Source organism: Podarcis cretensis (assembly GCF_951804945.1).
Source record: "Podarcis cretensis genome assembly, chromosome: 1".
Classification (NCBI taxonomy): Eukaryota; Metazoa; Chordata; class Lepidosauria; order Squamata; family Lacertidae; genus Podarcis; species Podarcis cretensis.
Window position 1 is genome coordinate 87,836,427 of NC_137170.1, and position 19,476 is coordinate 87,855,902.

General features: G+C 48.6%; 1 protein-coding gene across 4 annotated transcripts in view; it reads left to right on the plus strand.

Annotated features, from left to right (window-relative positions):
- The first annotated feature begins 7,866 nt into the window (after window positions 1-7,866).
- Window positions 7,867-19,476, plus strand: part of WNT6 (Wnt family member 6) — a 42,971-nt gene continuing 31,361 nt past the window's right edge. For 2 of the 4 annotated variants that reach the window (XM_079988419.1, XM_079988418.1), the window contains exon 1: window positions 7,867-8,680. Coding sequence is in view for 2 of the 4 variants with exons in the window: in XM_079988418.1 (XP_079844544.1) it covers window positions 8,665-8,680 (16 nt within the window). In the remaining 2 variants the exon portion in view is untranslated. Of the gene's footprint in view, window positions 8,681-11,793; window positions 12,002-19,476 lie in introns of those variants that run through there. The other 2 variants (XM_079988417.1, XM_079988420.1) reach the window with 2 other exon arrangements.

A 19,476-nucleotide genomic window follows, 5' to 3' on the forward strand; every position in this document is an offset into this window, starting at 1 on the left:
ATAACTGTTTTTGACTTTTTTTAATGAATAGCGGTATATAAGTATTTTTAAAAAATAAATAACAATAATCATCATAGGAAAATAACATATGCTGAACTCCAGAATCTCAGCAGTGACAGATCTATGCGGGGCAGTATGACTGGTGATCCAGCAGGATATACCATATTTACTGAAGTCTAATGCGCCATCATATCTAACGTGCACCTCACATTTTCAGAACCTTGAAACCAAAGAAAGTATTTCTTGGCGAATGTAAATGCGCCATCGAATCTAATGTGCACCTTAATTCTCGCAATTTGGCCAAAAAAAGTGAGCATTAGGTTTGAGAAAATATGGTATTATCTTGCCTTGCAGTGCAAATATTCCACCATTGCAAATATTCCACCATCACAGAAATACCCCATTTTACTCATCTAGATATTACGTGACAGCCCTCTACAACATGTCACAGTATCTGTGTGTCATTCAGCTTTTACCAGCTGCTAAAACTGTGACACTATCATAGTGGCTAAGAGTCATGAATCAGGAGGCCCCTTGAATAAAATCTTGTCTCTGCCAGGAACTCATTTAGTAGCCACAGGCAAACGGCTCTCTCTTAAGCCTCAGCCTTGCTTAATCTGCAAAATGGGGATAATAATGCTGCCCAATTTTACAGGTTTCCTTTAAGGATTATAATAAGATTATGTACGCGGAGTGCTTTGAACACTCCAAAATGCACTGTACTCTTAGTATTATTGGTATTATTAATGCCTGCTGGCTCATTCTGAACTTAGTCCCATGGGGCACAAAGACGCAAGAAGAAATTGCTCCTTCGCCACAGGAATGGTGCTTTAAGTAACGATGAGAGTACAAGTCCATTATTAGGGAGAAAAAGATAAATGGAGGAATTTGTGCCAGCTATAACACTGTGTAGGCTACACTTTCATTCATGCTAAGACTTGAGCGTGAATCTATTCTGAGCATCAGGGCCAACCCAATATCTTTTGATGCACAAGGGGGGGGGATCCAAATGGTGCTCCCAGTTGTAATTAAGAAACAAAATAAGTGAACTGGTTATTTGTTGCCTTTTTATGATGGCAAAATTCTGCTATCTGAAGCAGTTATTTTGCCCTCCTTTCATGAGATCAACTGACAGCTTGCAGTGACTTACTAGCTCCTGTCACTCAAGGTGGGTGGCAATTGGGTATGGAATGGAAGTGTAATTGCTCCTTCAACCTCAGTGCTGTAGTTAGGAACATACAAAGCTGCCTTATACTAAGTCTGACCATTGTCCCATCTAGTGCAGTATAGCCTACGCCAGCCTTCTTCAGCCTTGGGTCTCCATCTGATCATCTCCAGATCCTTGATCACTGACTAAGCTGGTTGGGGATGATGGGAGCTGCAGTCCAACAACATCTGGAGATCCAAAGGTTGAATAACCCTGTCCTTCATTCCATCTTCCAAACAGAGTGCAAAGATGTTGGTCGTCTTCTGCCTTTCAAAATCAAGGCAGAGAATTATGATTGTGACCATACTCAGCACATATATAAGGCTCCTCGCCTTTCTTGATGTATTCTGATTTGGTGTTGGGGAATCTGTGCTGAGCTACAGCTCCCATCATCTCTGCTCGCTGGGGCCAATGGAACTTTGAGCCCAGCAACATCTGGAAGTTTCCCCTATATAAAATAGGCCCACAGCAGCAGAGGATCTGTGCAAAAAAATTGTCTCATCTGAAAACCTTCCAAGGCTCTACTGGCATCACCCTGCAGAAGGGCTTTGGAGGAGGAGGTGGTATATGTGTGTGCTACTGTTTTGTGACCTTGCTTTCCCAGTAGAAAAAAGCAAAGATGGAGAACCCATGGCTCTGTAGATGTTCCTGAACTCCAGTTCCCATCAGCCCAAGCTAGCAAGACCAATGTTTATGTATGATGGGATTTTAATCAAACAACCACTGGAGGGTCAAAAAGACCTCTTGGAAGAGGAAAAACTGAAGAAATTCTCTTACAGCAGGGACAAGGAACCTTGTGGGTGCTGGATTAGAATTCCCTGCATTCCTGCCCGCTGAAAATGCTGGTTGGGACTGATGGGAGCTGCAGTCCTACAACATCTGGAGGGCCACAGACACCTCGTTTTTTGTCTTACTGCCTTTCCCCATCCAATAACATTCAGCCAATGCTGGCCATTGTGGACAGGGTGCAAATAGGAATTACAACACTTGAGGGATTCACCGATTCTGTCAATATGGCGAGTCTAGTATTGATGGAGTTAAAAAAGAGTCCTGGGCTGAAGTGTGAACACAGCCTCTTACTGCCAATTGACTTTTAATTAATCCCTAGCTATTCGGTTGCAGGGAAAGGGTAGAATGGCGAGCCAGCGCTGCACACACATGCCCTAAAAACTTGGGAGTTAGGCAGGGCGATGGGAGTCCAGGCCTCGAACCAGCCAATCCCTCGCCCTGCTGGAAGTGTGCGGCTGGAGTGGGCGACTCCTGGCAAACCCCGCCGACCCCGGCGGGCCCACCAGCGGCCTCCGCGCGGAGCTTCCTCCCCGCGCCGCCACCTTCTCTGCCGGGCCTTTTGTTATTCCAATCAGATCATCCCCCCCGCCCGCCGCGAGGTCGCGACCCCGTGCTGATGACATCACAGCGTGCTGCTATGGAGACGGCCGGGGATGTCACAAACATGCCTCGATGACCTCACGGCGGGACGCCAGGCCCACCGGCCTTCCATCAGCGCCGGCCTGGGCGATGGGAAAGTATGCGGCCGCGGAGCGGGCGGCTGTTTGACTTGGAGTCAGGCGAGCGTTCCCCGCAGCGGGGCCGGCCCTTCCCGCCCCTCCCTGGGTCGGCGGAGCGGCCGGGGAGGAGGGCGGTCCTCTGTCAACAGCGGAGCCTCGGCGAAGAAGCCAAGAGCTTCTCGGCCTCCAGGCGGGGGCCGAGGCGCAGCCGCGAAGACCGGCGCCTCGCGGGGAGAGAGGCGGCGCTGCAACGAGGGAGCGCGCCGGAGGGGCGGCAGGTGGCACGGCCCTCCGGACTACGCCGCCGCCGCCGCCGCCCCTCAGGCTGCTCTTGCAAGCTGGCAGGCTGGCTGCTAGGGGTCGCTGTGCTCCATCAAGCGGAGCCAGGCGAAGGTTCCAGGCAGGGAGGCCTTCCCCGGCTGTCTATTATTCAAGAAAGAAAGTGGGGCGGCGGGGTGGTCCCCAGTCCTAGGCATGAGGAACAACGGGATCGACTGTTTTTTTAAAAAAGTTGCCCACCTTGATCCGGTGGATTGCACTGAAAAGCAACCGGGATTAGGCAGCTTAAATTGACAGAATAGGCGCAGCTTGCAAACTTAACATATAGAATAAGAGAACATACATTTAGAGAAGATTGGAAAACTTTTATTGAATATATGGGAAATAACTGTACAGCTGAAAACGCTGGCAGCATTAAGATAAATTCAACAGTGTAATTAAGTTTTGATGGATGTAATAATGGAATACTGAATGGCATAGTTTTTGTAAAATATGCAGGGATTTATGATATGCAAATGAACCATGGAAAGAGAAGAAGGGAAGTCGTTGATATCTCAAGGATGCAACAATTGTAAAACAGAAAATTTAATGAATTGTAAAAGAGAAACTTTAATAAAAGTTTTATATATATATATATATATATAGAAAAAGAAAAGCAACCGGGATTCAAATGACTCACCAGGAGTTGTAATCGGATGTGAAACATGGGAGTAGAGTACAGTCCTTGTTGTTGTTGTTCATCATCCCTGCTTAATTTCTAAAAGAAGTTGTCAGGGGTCAAGGTTGTCTGGAAACAGCAACTGGAGAGCAGTCTAAAGGGTTAAAATTGTTGTAAGCTATACTGGAGGGAGTGGATATGCTCAGTTCATAAAAGTGTGTGAGAGAGGAGACATGTAAATATTTCAAAGTTGCTTTGGTCAGGACAAGGGAGAGTTCGCTTCTCTCAAAAAGGAATTGTCTACATATTATGAGCACCTGTTAGCAATGATGGATTTAGAAGGCCTCTTCTTTAGATACTCTTAACACTTTTAGTAAATGCACATATGTGAGGGATCATGTAGAATCAAAACGATGCTTGATACCTAACTTTAGGGAGAAAGGACAGGAGAAAGAAAGGTGATTGAACTTTAGTGCAGCTTTAATCCTATGTTGTGACTTAGGCAAGCACGTGCACCAAAGACACTTCACATACTGGAACATTTGTCTCTGATGTCATATTGTCAACCCCATCACAAAAAAGGGAGAGTGGACAGGTACAGAAGGTTCTATGGCAGCAGGGAGGGATATGTTTGATTGGCATCTGATGTAGAGCATTTTGGGGGGGGCAGGAGTTAAAGTTGGAGTACATCACCATAATTATACCGTCACATGAATGCCTGAATCACTATTATAGTGATAACTCAGCTGCTTTTCTGATGGACACAATATTGGGGGGAAATTATGTCCCACTTCAAGAAATAAATAGAGTCAAGGACCCTGGAACAGATTTCCTTTCATCATATTTGAGCTTGGAGTTACGCAATTAAATTGACTGGCAGCAGAGATTGATCCAGGGGTCAGCAAACTTTTTTAGCAGGGGGGCGGTCCACTGTCCCATAGACCTTGTGGGGGGCTGGACTGTATTTTTTGGGGGGGGGGAATGACTGAGTTCCTATGCCCCACAAATAACCCAGAGATGCATTTTAAATAAAAGCACACATTCTGCTCATGTAAAAACATGCTGATTCCTGGACCATCCATGGGCCGGATTTAGAAGGCAATTGGGCCGCATCGAACCCCCCGGTCTTAAGTTGCCTACCCACATGGTAGACCAAAAAACCCATACAGAATTTGCCCCCATAAAAGATGCTGGCTTTGAGCTTAAAGGTAAAGGTAAAGGGACCACTGACCATTAGGTCCAGTCGCAGACGACTCTGGAGTTGCGGCGCTCATCTCACTTTACAGGCCGAGGGAGCCAGCATACAGCTTCTGGGTCATGTGGCCAGCATGACTAAGCCGCTTCTGGCGAACCAGAGCAGCGCACGGAAACGCCGTTTACTTTCCCGCCGGAGCGATACCTATTTATCTACTTGCACTTTGATGTGCTTTCGAACTGCTAGCTTGCCAGGAGCAGGGACCAAGCAACTGGAGCTCACCCCGTTGCGGGGATTCAAATCGCCAGCCTTCTGATCGGCAAGCCCTAGGCTCTGTGGTTTAATCCACAGCTTTAAAAGCGGATTAGATAAATCCATGGAGAATCCCTCTATCAGTGGCCATTACTCGTGATAACTTAATAGAAACTCCACATTCAGAGACAGTGTATCACTGAATACCAGTTGTGAGGAACAAGCAATGGGGAATGTGCTGCCTTCCCTGAAATGCCATTGTGGGAAAGAGGATGCTGGACTTGATGGACACAATGTGGTGCAGTGAGCCTCTTTTTTGTCCCTTTAAAACGGAGATGGGGAACCTGTGGCTCTCCAGTCTAGATGTTGGATTCAATCTCCTATCAGCCCCAGCTAGCATTGCCAGTGGTCAGACATGATGGAAGAAGCAGTTCAATAAAATCAGGAGGACCAAAGATTATTCATAGCTTCTTTACAGGCAACCATTCCTGATTCCCACCAATATCAAGGGGATTTTGCTGTCATCCATTTCCTTCACTGAGTAACCCAGGATTTCCCCCCAAGGCTGTTTCAGAAATGAAAAAAAAAAACTTTATTCTGATGGCAGAGTTGAAATACCTGCAGGGCAGTGGTTTGTTTCTAGCAAGAAGTGGTGTGCTGGAGCCTGCCTGGAACCCCTGCTTCCTAATCTCAGGAGTGTCTTTGTAGAGAGAATGATATTCTGCCGATATTCTGTTGACACATGAATTTATTGTGACTTATTATGTTACAAACAATCGGGTTGAGAAACCCAGGTTTCTGTCTCAAATTAAGTCTGGCTTGTACTGTTTTTGGATTCAGCTCCCACCACCCTCAGGCCAGTGGTTAGGGATGATGGGAATGAAGTCCAGCAGTACCTGGATGATCACAGGTTCCTCATGCTAGCACATGCAGAAGAAAATGTATTTTGGGAGGCAGTCTACCTTTTTGCACTTTTGTGTCGGTCTTTTTCTTGGTGTCCGAAACAGGGACAACCCAAGACCTTTTACTGCCTCAGGTGCTGTAGCAAACACCCCTGTCCATGTCAAGGTGCATAAAGTACCCTAGGTCAGCCAAGTTGTTTTGGTACCTCAGAAAATCCCAGAAGCATTTTTCTGAGGAATTAAAAATTCAGTAATAACAATACATAAAATGACAAACAAATCTGTGGTTCTTTCATGACACTCAAAAAAAGCTGGCTAGCCTGGCTGAGGCAACCACCTCTGTTTGTCTAATCGTGGAGCTGCCCCTCCCAATGTAATCAGAAGCCCCCCCCCCATCTTTTTCATTGCAATGTATGATTGTTTGAGCTCATGATGCTACCAGGAAAATCATACGTGATCCCGCTTTCAATAATTGCACCTTCAAAAGGTTTGGAGTGGCCACACCACCATTTCCCATCAGTGTGTATCCACTAACCACCTTCTGAAATTTCCCAACAAATGTCGGGGCCGGGGATTGTTCTGCTTCTCTTGCACTACACTGCTTCTCCAGACAGCATTAATGAGGCAGCATTGGGGAAGCATCGTGGAACAGGAATAAATCCACCAACTATGGCACATTGCTACCGCTCGCAACAAAACACCAATCTGGCCGGGGTCCATAGCCTGTTAAAATGTCTGAGCAGCGTTGCACCGCCTAGGCCACGCCTTTCGCCCTACAAGCCCCGCCCCGTAGCTGGGGGGGGGGGGGTGACAAGTCGATCTGGAGTTGAAAGTTCTGGTATTCCAAAAGAGTTTGTTTTCCTGGGCTAAGCCTTGTTGAGTCCCCGGCTCACATCCAGCTCTTCTTGGATGGCCTTGGGCAAGTCACCAGCTCTCAGAGAGTTCTCTCTTATGTGCAAAAAAATTGAACATGTGTGCGTTGAGGGGGGTTGAGGGGGACGAGAATCCTAGAACTGTAGAGTTGGAAGGGACCCCAAGGGACATCTAGTCCTACCCCCTACAATGCAAGAATCTTTTGCCCAACGTGGAGCTCAACCCATGGCCCTGAGATTAAGAGATTCATCGGGTTGCCAATTTAAATAAAACATCGTGGGGGAGGGGGTAAGCCCTGCCCCGCACAATGGATCATATACGCACACTATTTGAATGGCAATGCCCATCAACTTGTGGTGGGGCAGCCCCCTCAAATATTTTATTGGGGGAGGGCGAAGACTCCTCGGCTCCTAGGAGTTGGCTCCTATGCTACTGATTGAACTATCCAGCTATGCCTCCGACCACATCATCATGCAATAATCGCGCTCGTATCCTTCCAACCCAACAATAAAAACAATGATAACGAATGGCATTTCTGACCGCGGGTGGTGGCTCTCGAGGCGATGCTGGTGGGATCCGGACACTCCGCACCTAGGGGTGGGGGTGTCTGTAGCGCTCTGTGTGCGTGTGTGTGTATGTGTCCCGGGCTGCAAGGCAAAGGGCTCTTGCACGGGCCCGCCAGCCGGCCTGTCTGCTTTCGCCCCCGCCCCGCGGTCCTCCCACCCCAACCCAGCCGCGATGATGAATGGAGATTTGCCGTTGGACGCACCTGCTGCTGCGTCAAACAGAGTTTCGCTTTCTTCCCGCTTTGAACTCCCCGGGACAAGGGGCATCAAAGGGATTTTTGGGCGGTTAGGAAATCAGATAAAGGGGCTTCACCTGCCCCGCTGGCCCCTTGGCTAAAACGGGAGGGGGGCGTGGCGCAGGCAGCAGCGCGGGAGGAGGGCGCGGGGAAGAGTTCTCGTCGGGGTTGGGCCTAGGCGGCTCGAAGCGCCTGCTCTCCTTCCTCGCCCTTTCTGAGGCCTGCCCTCATGGACAGCCCCAGCCTTCCTGCCCCCGTTGTACTAACACCAAGGAGTCCAGGCTCGCTCCGCCCCGTCCACAGGATCGTTTATCATTGGGGGTTCGTTTTGAGGGGTCCCCCGTCCTCCCCCCCCCGTTTGTACCAGTGGGGCACCGATGCCCATGAGGGAGTCTGTGGCTAAAGAAAGAGGCGCGAAAAGGAAAGCGGAAGAAGAAAGAAGGGAAAGAATGACAGGCAAAGTGTGTCTTCCTGCCTCCTCCCAATTTGATCTGGTTTTTGTTTTAATGAAGCCAGGTTTGGGGACCTGGAGGAGGAATGCTGCTGAGGAAATAATATCCAGCGTGGAAGAAATTCTGTTTATTTATAGAAAGAGCTGGAGCTCTTTAAAAAGAAAAGGGAAAACAAAAGCAAAGCAATCAGCCTTCAGTCATAAAATTTTGTCACCAAGAAGGGTTTCATTTCATATGACTCATGCATAGTTTCCCTCTCCCTTGCTTTTTATGCCAAGGCGGGAAAACTTCAAAGGAGACAAATGTAGATGAGTTGATTGACAAATACCCGTACCTTGCAAACTGGGGCTTGAGCCTGGGAGACAGGAGTTCAGTTTGCCAGCTCTTCCATCAAGGCAGATGAATGTCTGGAGGCTCCCTTTATGTCCCTCTGTAAAATGGGCACAGTGGTGATCTGTGTTGCAGGCAGTGCTTGTGAACAGTGATCTCCAATCATCTTAAGATCTTGCTGCAAAGTCCTGCAGTCTGAGTTCTGCATGTTTACTCAGAGAGGTAAGTGCCACTTCAGTAAGATTTGTTCACGTGTAAGAGTATAGGACTACAGCCTCACAATGCAATCCTATGCATTTACTCAGTAGTAAGTCCCTCAGTGTTCACATCGATAAGTATGCAGAGGATTTCAGTTTACTCTTCCACAGTTGTGTGGCTGCATACATTTAAAGCTCACAACTTCCCCCACAGAATCCTGGAAACTCTAGTTTACCCCCTCACAGAACTACAATTCCCAGCACACTGTACAAACTACAATCCCCATGATTCTTTGGGGGAAGTTACATGCAGGAGTAAATTTCCTATTTGGTATCATGCACCCAGCAACAGGAATTTATCTACTTCTCTTTATGCTTTTTGTTTGTAAAGAACTTATGTTGTAGGCAGCACTGCCTCCTCAGGATACTGTACTCTTGTGCGCTGCAGAAGGTCTTTTGATATGTTTTTAATAATAAAAATGCTTTCAGAATCAGAGTACTCCAAATCCTAACACTGTTCTTGGGGGAAAAAAAGTATTTTTATTATTGTTCTAAGTGCTCAAAGCACACTGGAATTTGTTTTTGTGGATTTGGTTTTTGATGTGAATATTTTCATCTTATGATTGGGGTTGGCATGGGAATTGTTAGATATTTTAACATGATTGTGATGTTGGTTTTGCTAGCTGTCTTGAGTTTCTTTTGAAAATTGGGTAGGATATACGTTTTTTAAACAACAGGAATAAATAAAGCACTTCATGCAACACGGTTCAACAATCTTTAGAGCAGTGGACAGGCTGGGCAGGTATTATCACCCACATAGTACAGATCAAAGGGTGAAGCTGGCCCATGCCTACCAAGTGAGCAAGAGGCTTAGAAGAGCTATGGGGGCGGGAGGTAATTTGGCTCATAGCTGGTGCCCTTCACTGCTGTGGTACACTAGCTCACCCGCACTTCCTTATAACACAAAGCATAAGAGATTCTGGGAGGATCTACAGCAGGGGCACCAAGCTTTTTGGGCTAGTGGATACATCTGGAATTTTGAAAAAGTGTCATGGGGGCCAGTCACAACATGGCTGCCTCGGGATTGTGGCATAACACAAATTGGCTGCCATGTGGTGTTTGTAGCAGAGGCCAAGCCAGTTTAAACAGGGACTGAGCAGAGAGAGCAAAAGTCTCTCATGCATGGACATTTACTGAGACCTTTCACAGGTGCAATAAGAGGCCATGACAGGCACATTGACGCACGTGGGCAACTTCTGATGTCCATGCACACCTGTGGTCATGGACTGGGTGGATGCAGAGGAATGGTGGAAGGAACCAGCTGGGGAGCCACCTAGGGAAAAAGGCTCAGAGCCTGGGGATTGGTGGTGGGATGACGATGAGTGGTTAGAGTGAGAAGACTGGGAAGAAGAGGTGTCGGAAGCTGAAGGGGTAACAGGGCTTAGTGAGCTGGGAGAGTCTGTGGCAGAGGGAAGTCCAGAATCAGAGGCAGAAGCTGAAGTGGGAGGAGGGAGACCAAGGGGCAGAGATGAGTCAGGCTGGTGAAGAGTCATGGGTGTCGCTCCCTCCTGCTGCGACAAACTCCCCCCCCCCCCACACACTGTCTCCCAAAACCAGAAGAAGGCTGAAACAGTCAGACCAGTGACCAGCTGTATGCAGGTGCAGTCTCCAATTGCTTGGGAAAAGCCCTAGAGAGGAGGGGGCTTTCAGTCTCAGCAACTGATTCATGGGGCAAGACCTACCGGGTATGAGCTGCTGTGCTCATTAGGCCTGACACTCAGCCAAGTCTGTGAAGATCGTGTTTTTGCTAATAGTTAACTCCAACTTTGAACCGTGTGATTTACTGCCAATTCTCTCTGCGACACCTGTACAGTCTGGGCATTTCTTTCTGGTATCAGGCCTTGATATGGTCTAGCCTGTTAGAAATGTTAGACTGCCAGGCTGAGAGCAACATCTCCATGCGTTTAAAAATACAGAGGCCAGCTTGGCTGACCATGACAGATGCTATACAGAGATGGTGAAGTGCAGCTTTGGCAGCCTGGGGAAGAAAGGTAGAATAGCCTGACTGGGCAAGGTTGTGTCAAACCTGGATCCCAGTATGCTGAATATGTAAAACTGATTGCAGGCTTTTGTGAATTGCAAAACCTGTGAGTAGGGATTGTGCCACTTCTTTTAGGTTTTGTCCGGAGCCAACTCTGTTGTTAAACAATCCTGATATTACATAGAAGAAAATACTGCTTTCACAGGGTGGAGATGTCAAGACTATCTCCAAAGCTTGTTTTAGTCCCTGAACAGTTCTTTGTCTCTCTCATGTGTATGTATTTATTGAAGGGTGTGTGGGTGTGGGTGTGTGTTGATGGTTATATGATGGGCATTCTGCACATGCTCAGAGGCTCATGCTAGTACTTGAGTGAAATGTCTCGGTTGAATCCAGAGCTTAAGCTGAATGAGTGGAATATAAAGTGAAACAGTGTTGTTGTTGTTGTTGTTGATAGAATACATATGACAAAGAAGAATAGAAACCGAGCCTTGCTTCCAAAATGAGAGGAAAGGAAGCCTTTGGGGGCCTAACTAGAGAGAGCAGCTGGGCGCTTGTCCCCCGTCCCCCCGCCGCCACGGGCACTACAATGGCCTAGGGTTTTATTTTTAGCATTCAGACGAAAGCAACCCCAGAAGGAGCCCCGACGGGGTACAATCAGCCGCTTTGCTAGCAGAACCCCAGGAGGCAGCTTTAAAACCCTGACCGGAATCTGGGATCTCGGTGAGGGCACTCGGCGAGCAGTTTGCGCCAGGCTAAGTAAATGGCAGGACTGGTGGGTAAGCGAACCCTGCCTTTTCTCAGGGTCGGCTCCTTTGGAGCGCTTCCCTTCCGCCTCCCCCTGCCTCCCCGGCCCGGTCCCTCTGTCCGGGCTGCCGGAGGGAGATGGCAATCGGTGCGCTCGGAATGCGCCGCTTGGCACTCACTCAGCCCCCTCCCCCTCCGCCCTCTCCCTCTCTCTGTCTTTCGCCGTCCCCTCCCCGCGCTCCGCTTTGCCTGTCAGGGGGAAGCAGCCTCGTCCGTCTGTCCCTCCCTCCCAGCCTGGCTCTCCTCCTCCGCCCGGGACGGGGCTGAGGAGCAGCCGCTCGCCGGAGCCCGCTCGCCCTGTGCGCTCTCGCTCCGGGTCTCGCTGCGCCTCCGAGGGCGCACGGTGAGCCGCGCTGGAGAAGGGACCGGCGCTGGAACTGCCGGCCGCCTTCCAGCTCCGCGTTGCTGCCTGCCCCCACCCAGGATGCTGCCCGCGTCCCGGACCCAGCTGGGGCTTTTCTTCATCCTGCTCTGCCCGGCCAACATCATCGGGCTGTGGTGGTGAGTAGCTGAGCCGCAGCGCCCCGAGGGCGAGTCCCGGGAAGGAAGGGGCTCTCCAAAGGGGAAGGAGAAGAACGAGGAGAAGACGGAACGTGGGCCAAGGGAGGGCTGTTTGCTCTGCGCGCTGCACTCGCGCAGGGAGAGAGCCCCAGAGGAGTGCCGTCGGGGCAGCAGTCAGCCCCATGAACCGTTTCTAGACTGGAGAGGCTCGGAGGGCTGCGGGGGCAGTTCTGGGGAGCTGGGATGTCGGAAGAGGAGAGGTGTTTCCGAATCCCGTGGGGAACGCGATCTTTGGCCAGAACTGGCTTTCAAACTGGGGCTGCTTGTAGAGAGGTCATGTTGGATGTGAGAATCCGCGACGGGGCAGGCAGTATCTCAGCTCCATAGATGCACAGGGTCTTAAGGAGCAGACTCCACCACCACTCCTCAAGTTCCACAGGGTCCCATGGAATCAGTAGTACTCTGGGCTTCAGAAACTTTATAGTGTGAGGAGGACAGAGAGACCTCCCTCAAGAACCCAACTGAATTGAAGTTACGGTATATGCACGTATTCCCAGAGACCCCAAAGAACCCATAGAACATCAGAGAGCGCCTCCCCTCCCGAAAGATTTTTCTGCCTTAGCTTCAGATCTTAGAACACTGACGGATCTCCACAGAGCTGTCTCGTTCCCACCCACCTCTTCACTTTTCCGAATCTCTCTCCCTTCGAGTCCCACCGAAAAGCCCTCCAGCTTGGGGCGCCCCTTCTTTCTGCAGCCCGACCCTCGTCTGCTTTCCCCGCCCCGTCCAAGTCCCCAGGGATCTTCAGGTAAAGGCGAGTCGCTCTTGTTGGGATGGGGCAGCAGACGCCCGGCGAGCGCTGAGTTGTCCTCGGGCTACATTCCTGGAGAAGGCAAGCAGGGAAGGAGCGCGGCGGGGTGGGTGGCTGGCTGGCTGTCGAAGGCGAGGAGACCGACCCCTTGTCGAAAAGCCTCCGGATCCTTCTGGAGAGGCGGGCGGGGGGCACCTTGCCTTGCCCTCCCCCTCCAGTAAGTCAACTTTAATTAAAAAGACAGGAGCAAGGAAAACGCAAGGTGACTCGGAGAACGCCCACCCCCGGTTCTGCCCCCCCCTTGTTGTGTGGGGCCTTCATCAAAGTGTGCGGGGGAGGTAAGCCAGGGAGACAGAGGGAAGGGGGAGGCGAAGGGGGGTTCATTACACGAACGAGCCCGGAGCTGGGACCCAGCCTCGGAAAAGCCCAGGTATCTGTCGAAACATGACCTATTTAAATCTATTAAGAATTTCACCCAACCTGTCCTGATCCCTTTTTAAGTGCTTTCCAGGCTCGCTTCCTTCCATGCAATCCGGGACATAATTCATTAGCTAAGGTGATTCATCTCGACGTTGTCACACTTGCCTGACCTCCAAAATCAAGCCCTGAAAGGATAACCCTTTCCCTGCCTCCCTCTCACACCTCTTTTCCTGAGGGAACTTGTTTCCTTCCTTCATTGCCTGGTTGTCTCAGCCAGCTCCTTCCTGGAGCCTTCAGAAGTTGGAGGAGCTTTGACCCATGAGATATGGACCCTTAACAAGTTTTGAAGGCTTTTAGAGTAAAAGGGTGGGATCTGCTTGGCATGCAGAAGGTCCCAGGTTCAGTCCCATGCATCACCAACCAACAATTGCTCCATCATAAGCATCTCCTCCAGAGGAACCCAAGGCCATTTATCTAGCTGAAAGCCCAAGCCAGTTGTCACCTTTTACTGAGCTTTTACTGGTGTGAATGATAGGGGAACTGGGTCTCTTTAATCACAGGAGGGAAGGGTGCTTTTGCTTGCAGGTTTCCCGCAGGCATCTGGTTGGCCACTGTGAGACCAGGATGCTGGACTCGACATGCCATTGGCCTGATCTAGCATAGCTCTTCTTGTGTACAGGGGCTACAACTACCATCTCCTGATCTCTCCGTGCATGTGTCTTTGCAGGTCCTGAAGAAGTAGGCTTGACTTGCAGGTGTGCTTGCCACACATAGGGTTGGTTCTCCTATATGGGGTAAGGGTGGTAGCTCTGTGCTGGAGCTTCTGCTTTGCCTGTAGACTGCCCCAGGTTCAATCTCAAACATCTCCAAGTAGGGGAGGGCATCTCCCATCTGAAATCTTGAGAGCTACTGTCAGTCCATGTAGACAACACTGAGCTAAATGGACCAACAGTATGATTTGGTATAAGGTAGCATCCTATGTTCCTGTTAATGTATGCATGTATCCAAAACTTAGAGGCTGGTCACTGAAAATGTGAAATGACTTCATTGAAAAGCACTGGGTTTGAGGTGATGCCAAGCCATATGAAAGTTCTGCTCATCAGCAGTTAATTTTGGACGACCTATTCACATGCGCAAATTACTTGATGTTGCAGCCATCGACAGATGACCAATGGTGGCACCTTTTTTGCTATGTATGTGTGTGAGTTCTCACCAAATAAACAGGAGCTTCAGCAACTGTGCACAGACAAATACTAATTGCATTCTACTGAAAAATATCTAGGCAAGTATGGTGAACCTAAAATGATCAAAAAGGTCCTTGCACGTACGTTCATATACATAAAATCAGACTTTTGTGCAGTCATAGTCAAAGAGAAGTCAAAGCAGAGGGACAACCTAACCCTCTCAATCAGAGAATTGTTCCTGGTCTTCAGACCTTGGCAGCCAGCATGAAAGCAGAAATACCAAGTGATCCTTCACCCATAGGACCTAGGGCCGAAGTCCTCATTCACTGATTTGATCCCCAGTTCTGCCAGTTCATGCCCCAGTTTTTCTCTTCCAGAGGTGCACCTTGCTTGAGTTTGCTGCAGCAAGAGAAAAGAGCTTGGTTTTAAAATTACAGCAATAGATGGCTTTTCTGCATAGAGAATCAACAGTTTGGTGTCCCCTTTAGGTGGGAGATGCACCTTTCCCTTAGCACTGGGGCTACGGAGCAAGGGTAGGGTTTATTTGCTTGCTCTTTGAATCACTTGTTCCCCCATAGTGGGTGCTTCTGTTTGCTTCTGCCTTTCTTGATCCCAGGCTAAGTTTAGGAGCAAACTCCTTTATTTGGGGTGCTTGCCTTTGCATTCACTACTGGTCTTCAACTGGTGGGTCGGAACCCAAAATCAGATCATGGCCTGATCTAAGGTGGGTCACAACAGCCGCAGTTCTACAAAAAAAATAAGTAAATGAGTCCCCAAATGCATGTTTGAGTTAAGGGTGGGTCCTAGGTCAGAAAAGATTAAAGATTATCCTTTAGAGCAACTCCAGTCACCACTGACCATTAGCTATGGTTGTTGGGGATGATGGGTTTTTTAGTCCAACAACTCCTAGAGACCAAAGGTGGAAGACTTGTTCTAGCGTCTAAGGGCTGCTTCTTCCTGCAATGTTGATCTTGCAAGGAAGCCATTCACATCCACACAGTAGCTGCTCCAGACAGTGGGCTGGAGTGTACCCACTCAACACCTCCTATGGCTGGCTCAATGTTTTGGCACCTGCATTAGAAAATACAAATGGCACCATCCTTCCCCTTTAAATAACATGGGGAACAATCCACAGGAGACCTTATCCTGTTCAAGCCCATTGAAATGAATAGGAGCTGCACCAGAGTGCATCTTGTGCAGCTCTTAGTCATTTCAGTCGGGCCTACACAGGAGTCCTAGTGGATAGTGCCTCCTTATCAAGGCTAGTGTCAGAAGCTGGCATTGTTGGACACCTACTGAGCCAATGCACTAAGAAAGGACTGACTTTCACAGGACTGCTACAATACATTATACTGCCTGAGATGGGTGGACAAACCATGCTGCCATCTCCTTCCATCATGTCCTCCTCCTCCAACAGCAACCCTGGCAAGCTCAATGCTGCTTTCCAAGGAATGGGCCTTCCTTCAGAGTGAGGCATTGTGGGAGAGCTTGCCCCAGAGAGTGAAGGCATCGCTGCCACGCTGCTATGACAGTAGCAAGTATCGTTTAAAGCCACTTGAAGAGTGCTTGCCACTGTCATGTCAAGGCAGCATTAGGACAGGTGCTCTCCAGAAGGAGCCCTGAGGGAGGACAAGAATGGGAAGGGAGCAAGGGACTTTTGTACTGAGGGATGGGCACAAAGGGCCTCTTGCCAAGACCCTCTAAAATAACAACAACTGGAGCTGGTCTGCCATATTTCTTTGTCTCCCACATGAGCTCCTCTTAAGGACACCCCAAACCAGCTACTACTGCTTTGCCTCATAGCTCAGCCAATTCCCAAGACATGCCACCAGACACCCCCAGCAGCATCCTAGGTCAGCATGGGAAACAAGCAAGCAACATGTAGAGGTCCCAGTTTTCTTGCCTGGTGCCTGCTGCTAGTACACGCCAAAGAGCTTGCCCTGCCTCTTTGAGCTGTCTCTGCACAGTGGCCATCTCGTGAGAAGGCCTTTGTTGCACTCGGGGGAGGCCTGGACCGTTGTTTTCTTGACTTAGGCAGGATCACGATACCAAAGGTTTGAGAACCCCTGCTGTGGAGATTTGTGAATTGATATTAAATTTAATACACACCAGGAGGATCGCACTGGGATTTCTCTTTTGGCACCAGTAACATCAGGAGGAGTTGCAGCAGGGAAGGAGCTGGGAGTATTGCATGAATACTCAATGCATGTCAAAACTAGGCACAATTGCTAACTCCCTGGAGCTACTCTTTCTCCCACTGAGTGACAAGCGTGGCATTCTGCTGCAGACCATTTCTAGACATTTTTGTTCCATCCTTGCCATGTCCCCCCTTTCCTCTCTCATACCAAAATGTTTGCTATTTTAACACATACATTTACACTCCTAAGTGCTTTCTTTTGCTCATCCCCCCCAGAATTCTGACAGTGATGGAGCTAGGCCTGGGGTTGTAGTTGTTGTTGGTTGCAGGAACATTTTGGCAGCTGAGGACAGGGGAGAGTGGAATGGACAGCTACAAGCAAGGATGCAAAAGACCCAGAGCTGGAACTTGACCAGGATGCTCAGGATTAAAGCAGTTGGGATCTTGGATGGCAAAAGAGAGCTGGAGACTCATCTGGAAGGAGAAACTGTGACCGTCTTGTGTGTATTGGCAGAGATCGAGCTGGAAGCTTAAGGGGATAATGCAGAGGAGGGCAGAGGTTCAGCATGGGTTGGCTTCTTCTTGGCTTTTGTTTAAAATTAATTTTAAAAAATAACCCAGCTGCAAAACAGTGAAGAAAACAAGCCTGGATGCAAAAACACATTGCACAAAGAGTCTGTCCAGGCTATGCTTGTCGACTTCAGTTCTTGATCAGGAAGGCTAAATCGATCCAAGAGAACGGATAGGTCTTAGCACTTTAGCTTTGGCTTATTGGGGTTGGTGTACTCCTGTTGCAAGGAAGAGGCGAGCAGCAGTTAGTGCTGGGAGTGTACTGACAGTGCTGTGTCTGTGTGTGTCCTGCTCCTGCACAATGCAAACAAAGGCAGCTGCATGCTGAATTCAGCTCAGCACCCCAAGATCCCCCAAGATGTGTGAAAGAAACACCAGCTTTCTAGTTAAGAAGAATGTGATGAAAGGTTTTTAACATGGGTAACGTGTAGGTAACATGGGTTGTAACCATGTAAAATAATGCTGTTTGTTTATAGATTAAATTTGCACCCCACCAGTTTGACATGAAAAAGCACTAATGATGAAATGAGGGAAATATACAGCAAATAATAATAATAATAATAATAATAATAGTTGTACACCTTCAAAAAAACAAGCCAAACTAGCAGTAGCTGTTATCATACTATGAAGTCAAAGCAGCCATAACATCTCTCAACAAAAAGAAACAGTAAGAGAGCTGGATACATTTTAAAAATTAAAATATGCTCACTGAGATAAAATGGTCTTCACTTGTTTCCTGAAGATCATAGGTGAGCAGCTCTGCTAAGCTTCTCCAAGGAGGGACTTCCACAGTAGTGGTGCAAGTGTCCTAGATGGGCTGCATCTTGTGCCAGGCAACCTAACTTTGAACAGTCCTAGCATTCAAATCAGAATCTTACCTGATAACCTTAATACACTAAGCTGAACACTCCACTGTCAGAGGCAGCAACACTTCCGAATACCAGTTGCTGGAAACTGCAAGAAGGGAGAGTGTTGATGTGCTCCGGGCTTTCTTGTGGGCTCCCCACCTGCATCTGGTTGGCCACTGTGAGATGAGCCATTGGTCTGATCCAGAAGACTCTGGATTCTTAACATACTGAACTAGACCATTAGTCCATCTAGTTCAGCTGACTCTCTGGTGTGCTGTCCTTTGGGTTGTGGGGTGTGAGACACAAAACAAATGTATTAGGAATATATTTCATTTAGCTCTATCAGATTTTAGTGAAGAAAAGTGTATGAACCTTCACACTCTCCGCCAGACTCTCTGCTGGTGTAAAGAAATGGAAAGGTGCTCAGTTCCTCAGGATCTGGCTTTTCCTGGAGTAATGTAATCACTCGTAAAAAGCTTGGCCACGGTTACTGTGGACTCTGGGCACAATATATGATTGATCTCATCCAGTGGTTTTGACATTATCATGCTCCTTGGGGGACAAGAAAACCCTAATTGCGTCATCTCAGATCTGACAAGATGTACTTATTCCCACCACAGACAACTTGGCAAAGGAAACCGACCCCTTGATCTGAGTAATAATGGATCGTATAGCTGCAGAGATTAACGCCTTGGACAGTCAGCACTGGGGCTTGTGGGAATGCGGACTGAGATTTAATAGCCGTAGGATTGTCCCAGGAGGCTGCGCTCTGGATCCCGAAAGGGGCCCACAGTCTCTGAAGTCCTTCTTCTTTACAGGGACATGATTTGAATAGAGGAAGGAAGCATCTATACAGAATTTATCAGTAGCCAGCAGGGGGCAGCAAAAGAGGCAATGGGTGGCAAAGAGTATCATTCCAGGTTCTGAAGCAGGCCAGCTGTGTAGGATTTGTTAAGCCACGCCTTCTTCTGTTATGTCCCTCCCCTTGAAGCCTCATTGGACAGTGCTGGGTCCTCTTTGGGAACAGAAGGACTCTCACTTAACTGCTTGTCTAAAGGGATTTTGTTTAAAAACGGTAGTTTCGAGTACGTAGCAATGAGCAATAGGTTAATGCTGAAAGAGGGGAGATGCATTTAGTCTAACTGTAGGAGTAGGAGCAGTGGAAGCTTCCTTATACAAGGCCTAGTATTGCCTACCTGGGGTAAAGGTGGTAGCTCCTACAAACTGGAGATCCTTAGAATCGAACCCAGGATATTCTACATGCAAAACATGTGTTCTACCACTAAGGCATGGTCCTTCCCAATCCTAAGTAGGTAAACTCCAGAATGTGTTCTCCTTGCAAGTGAAACGCAGCCGCTGAATGCAATTACAATGAAGTCCCATATATAATGTTTATATCCAGCAAAAGGTTAAGCATTTCAAAGACCCTTTAGACAGCAGCAACCCGTTTTACAGGTAGGAATACTGACACAGAGAAGGCTTGTTCAAGTCAGCCATTGATTCTG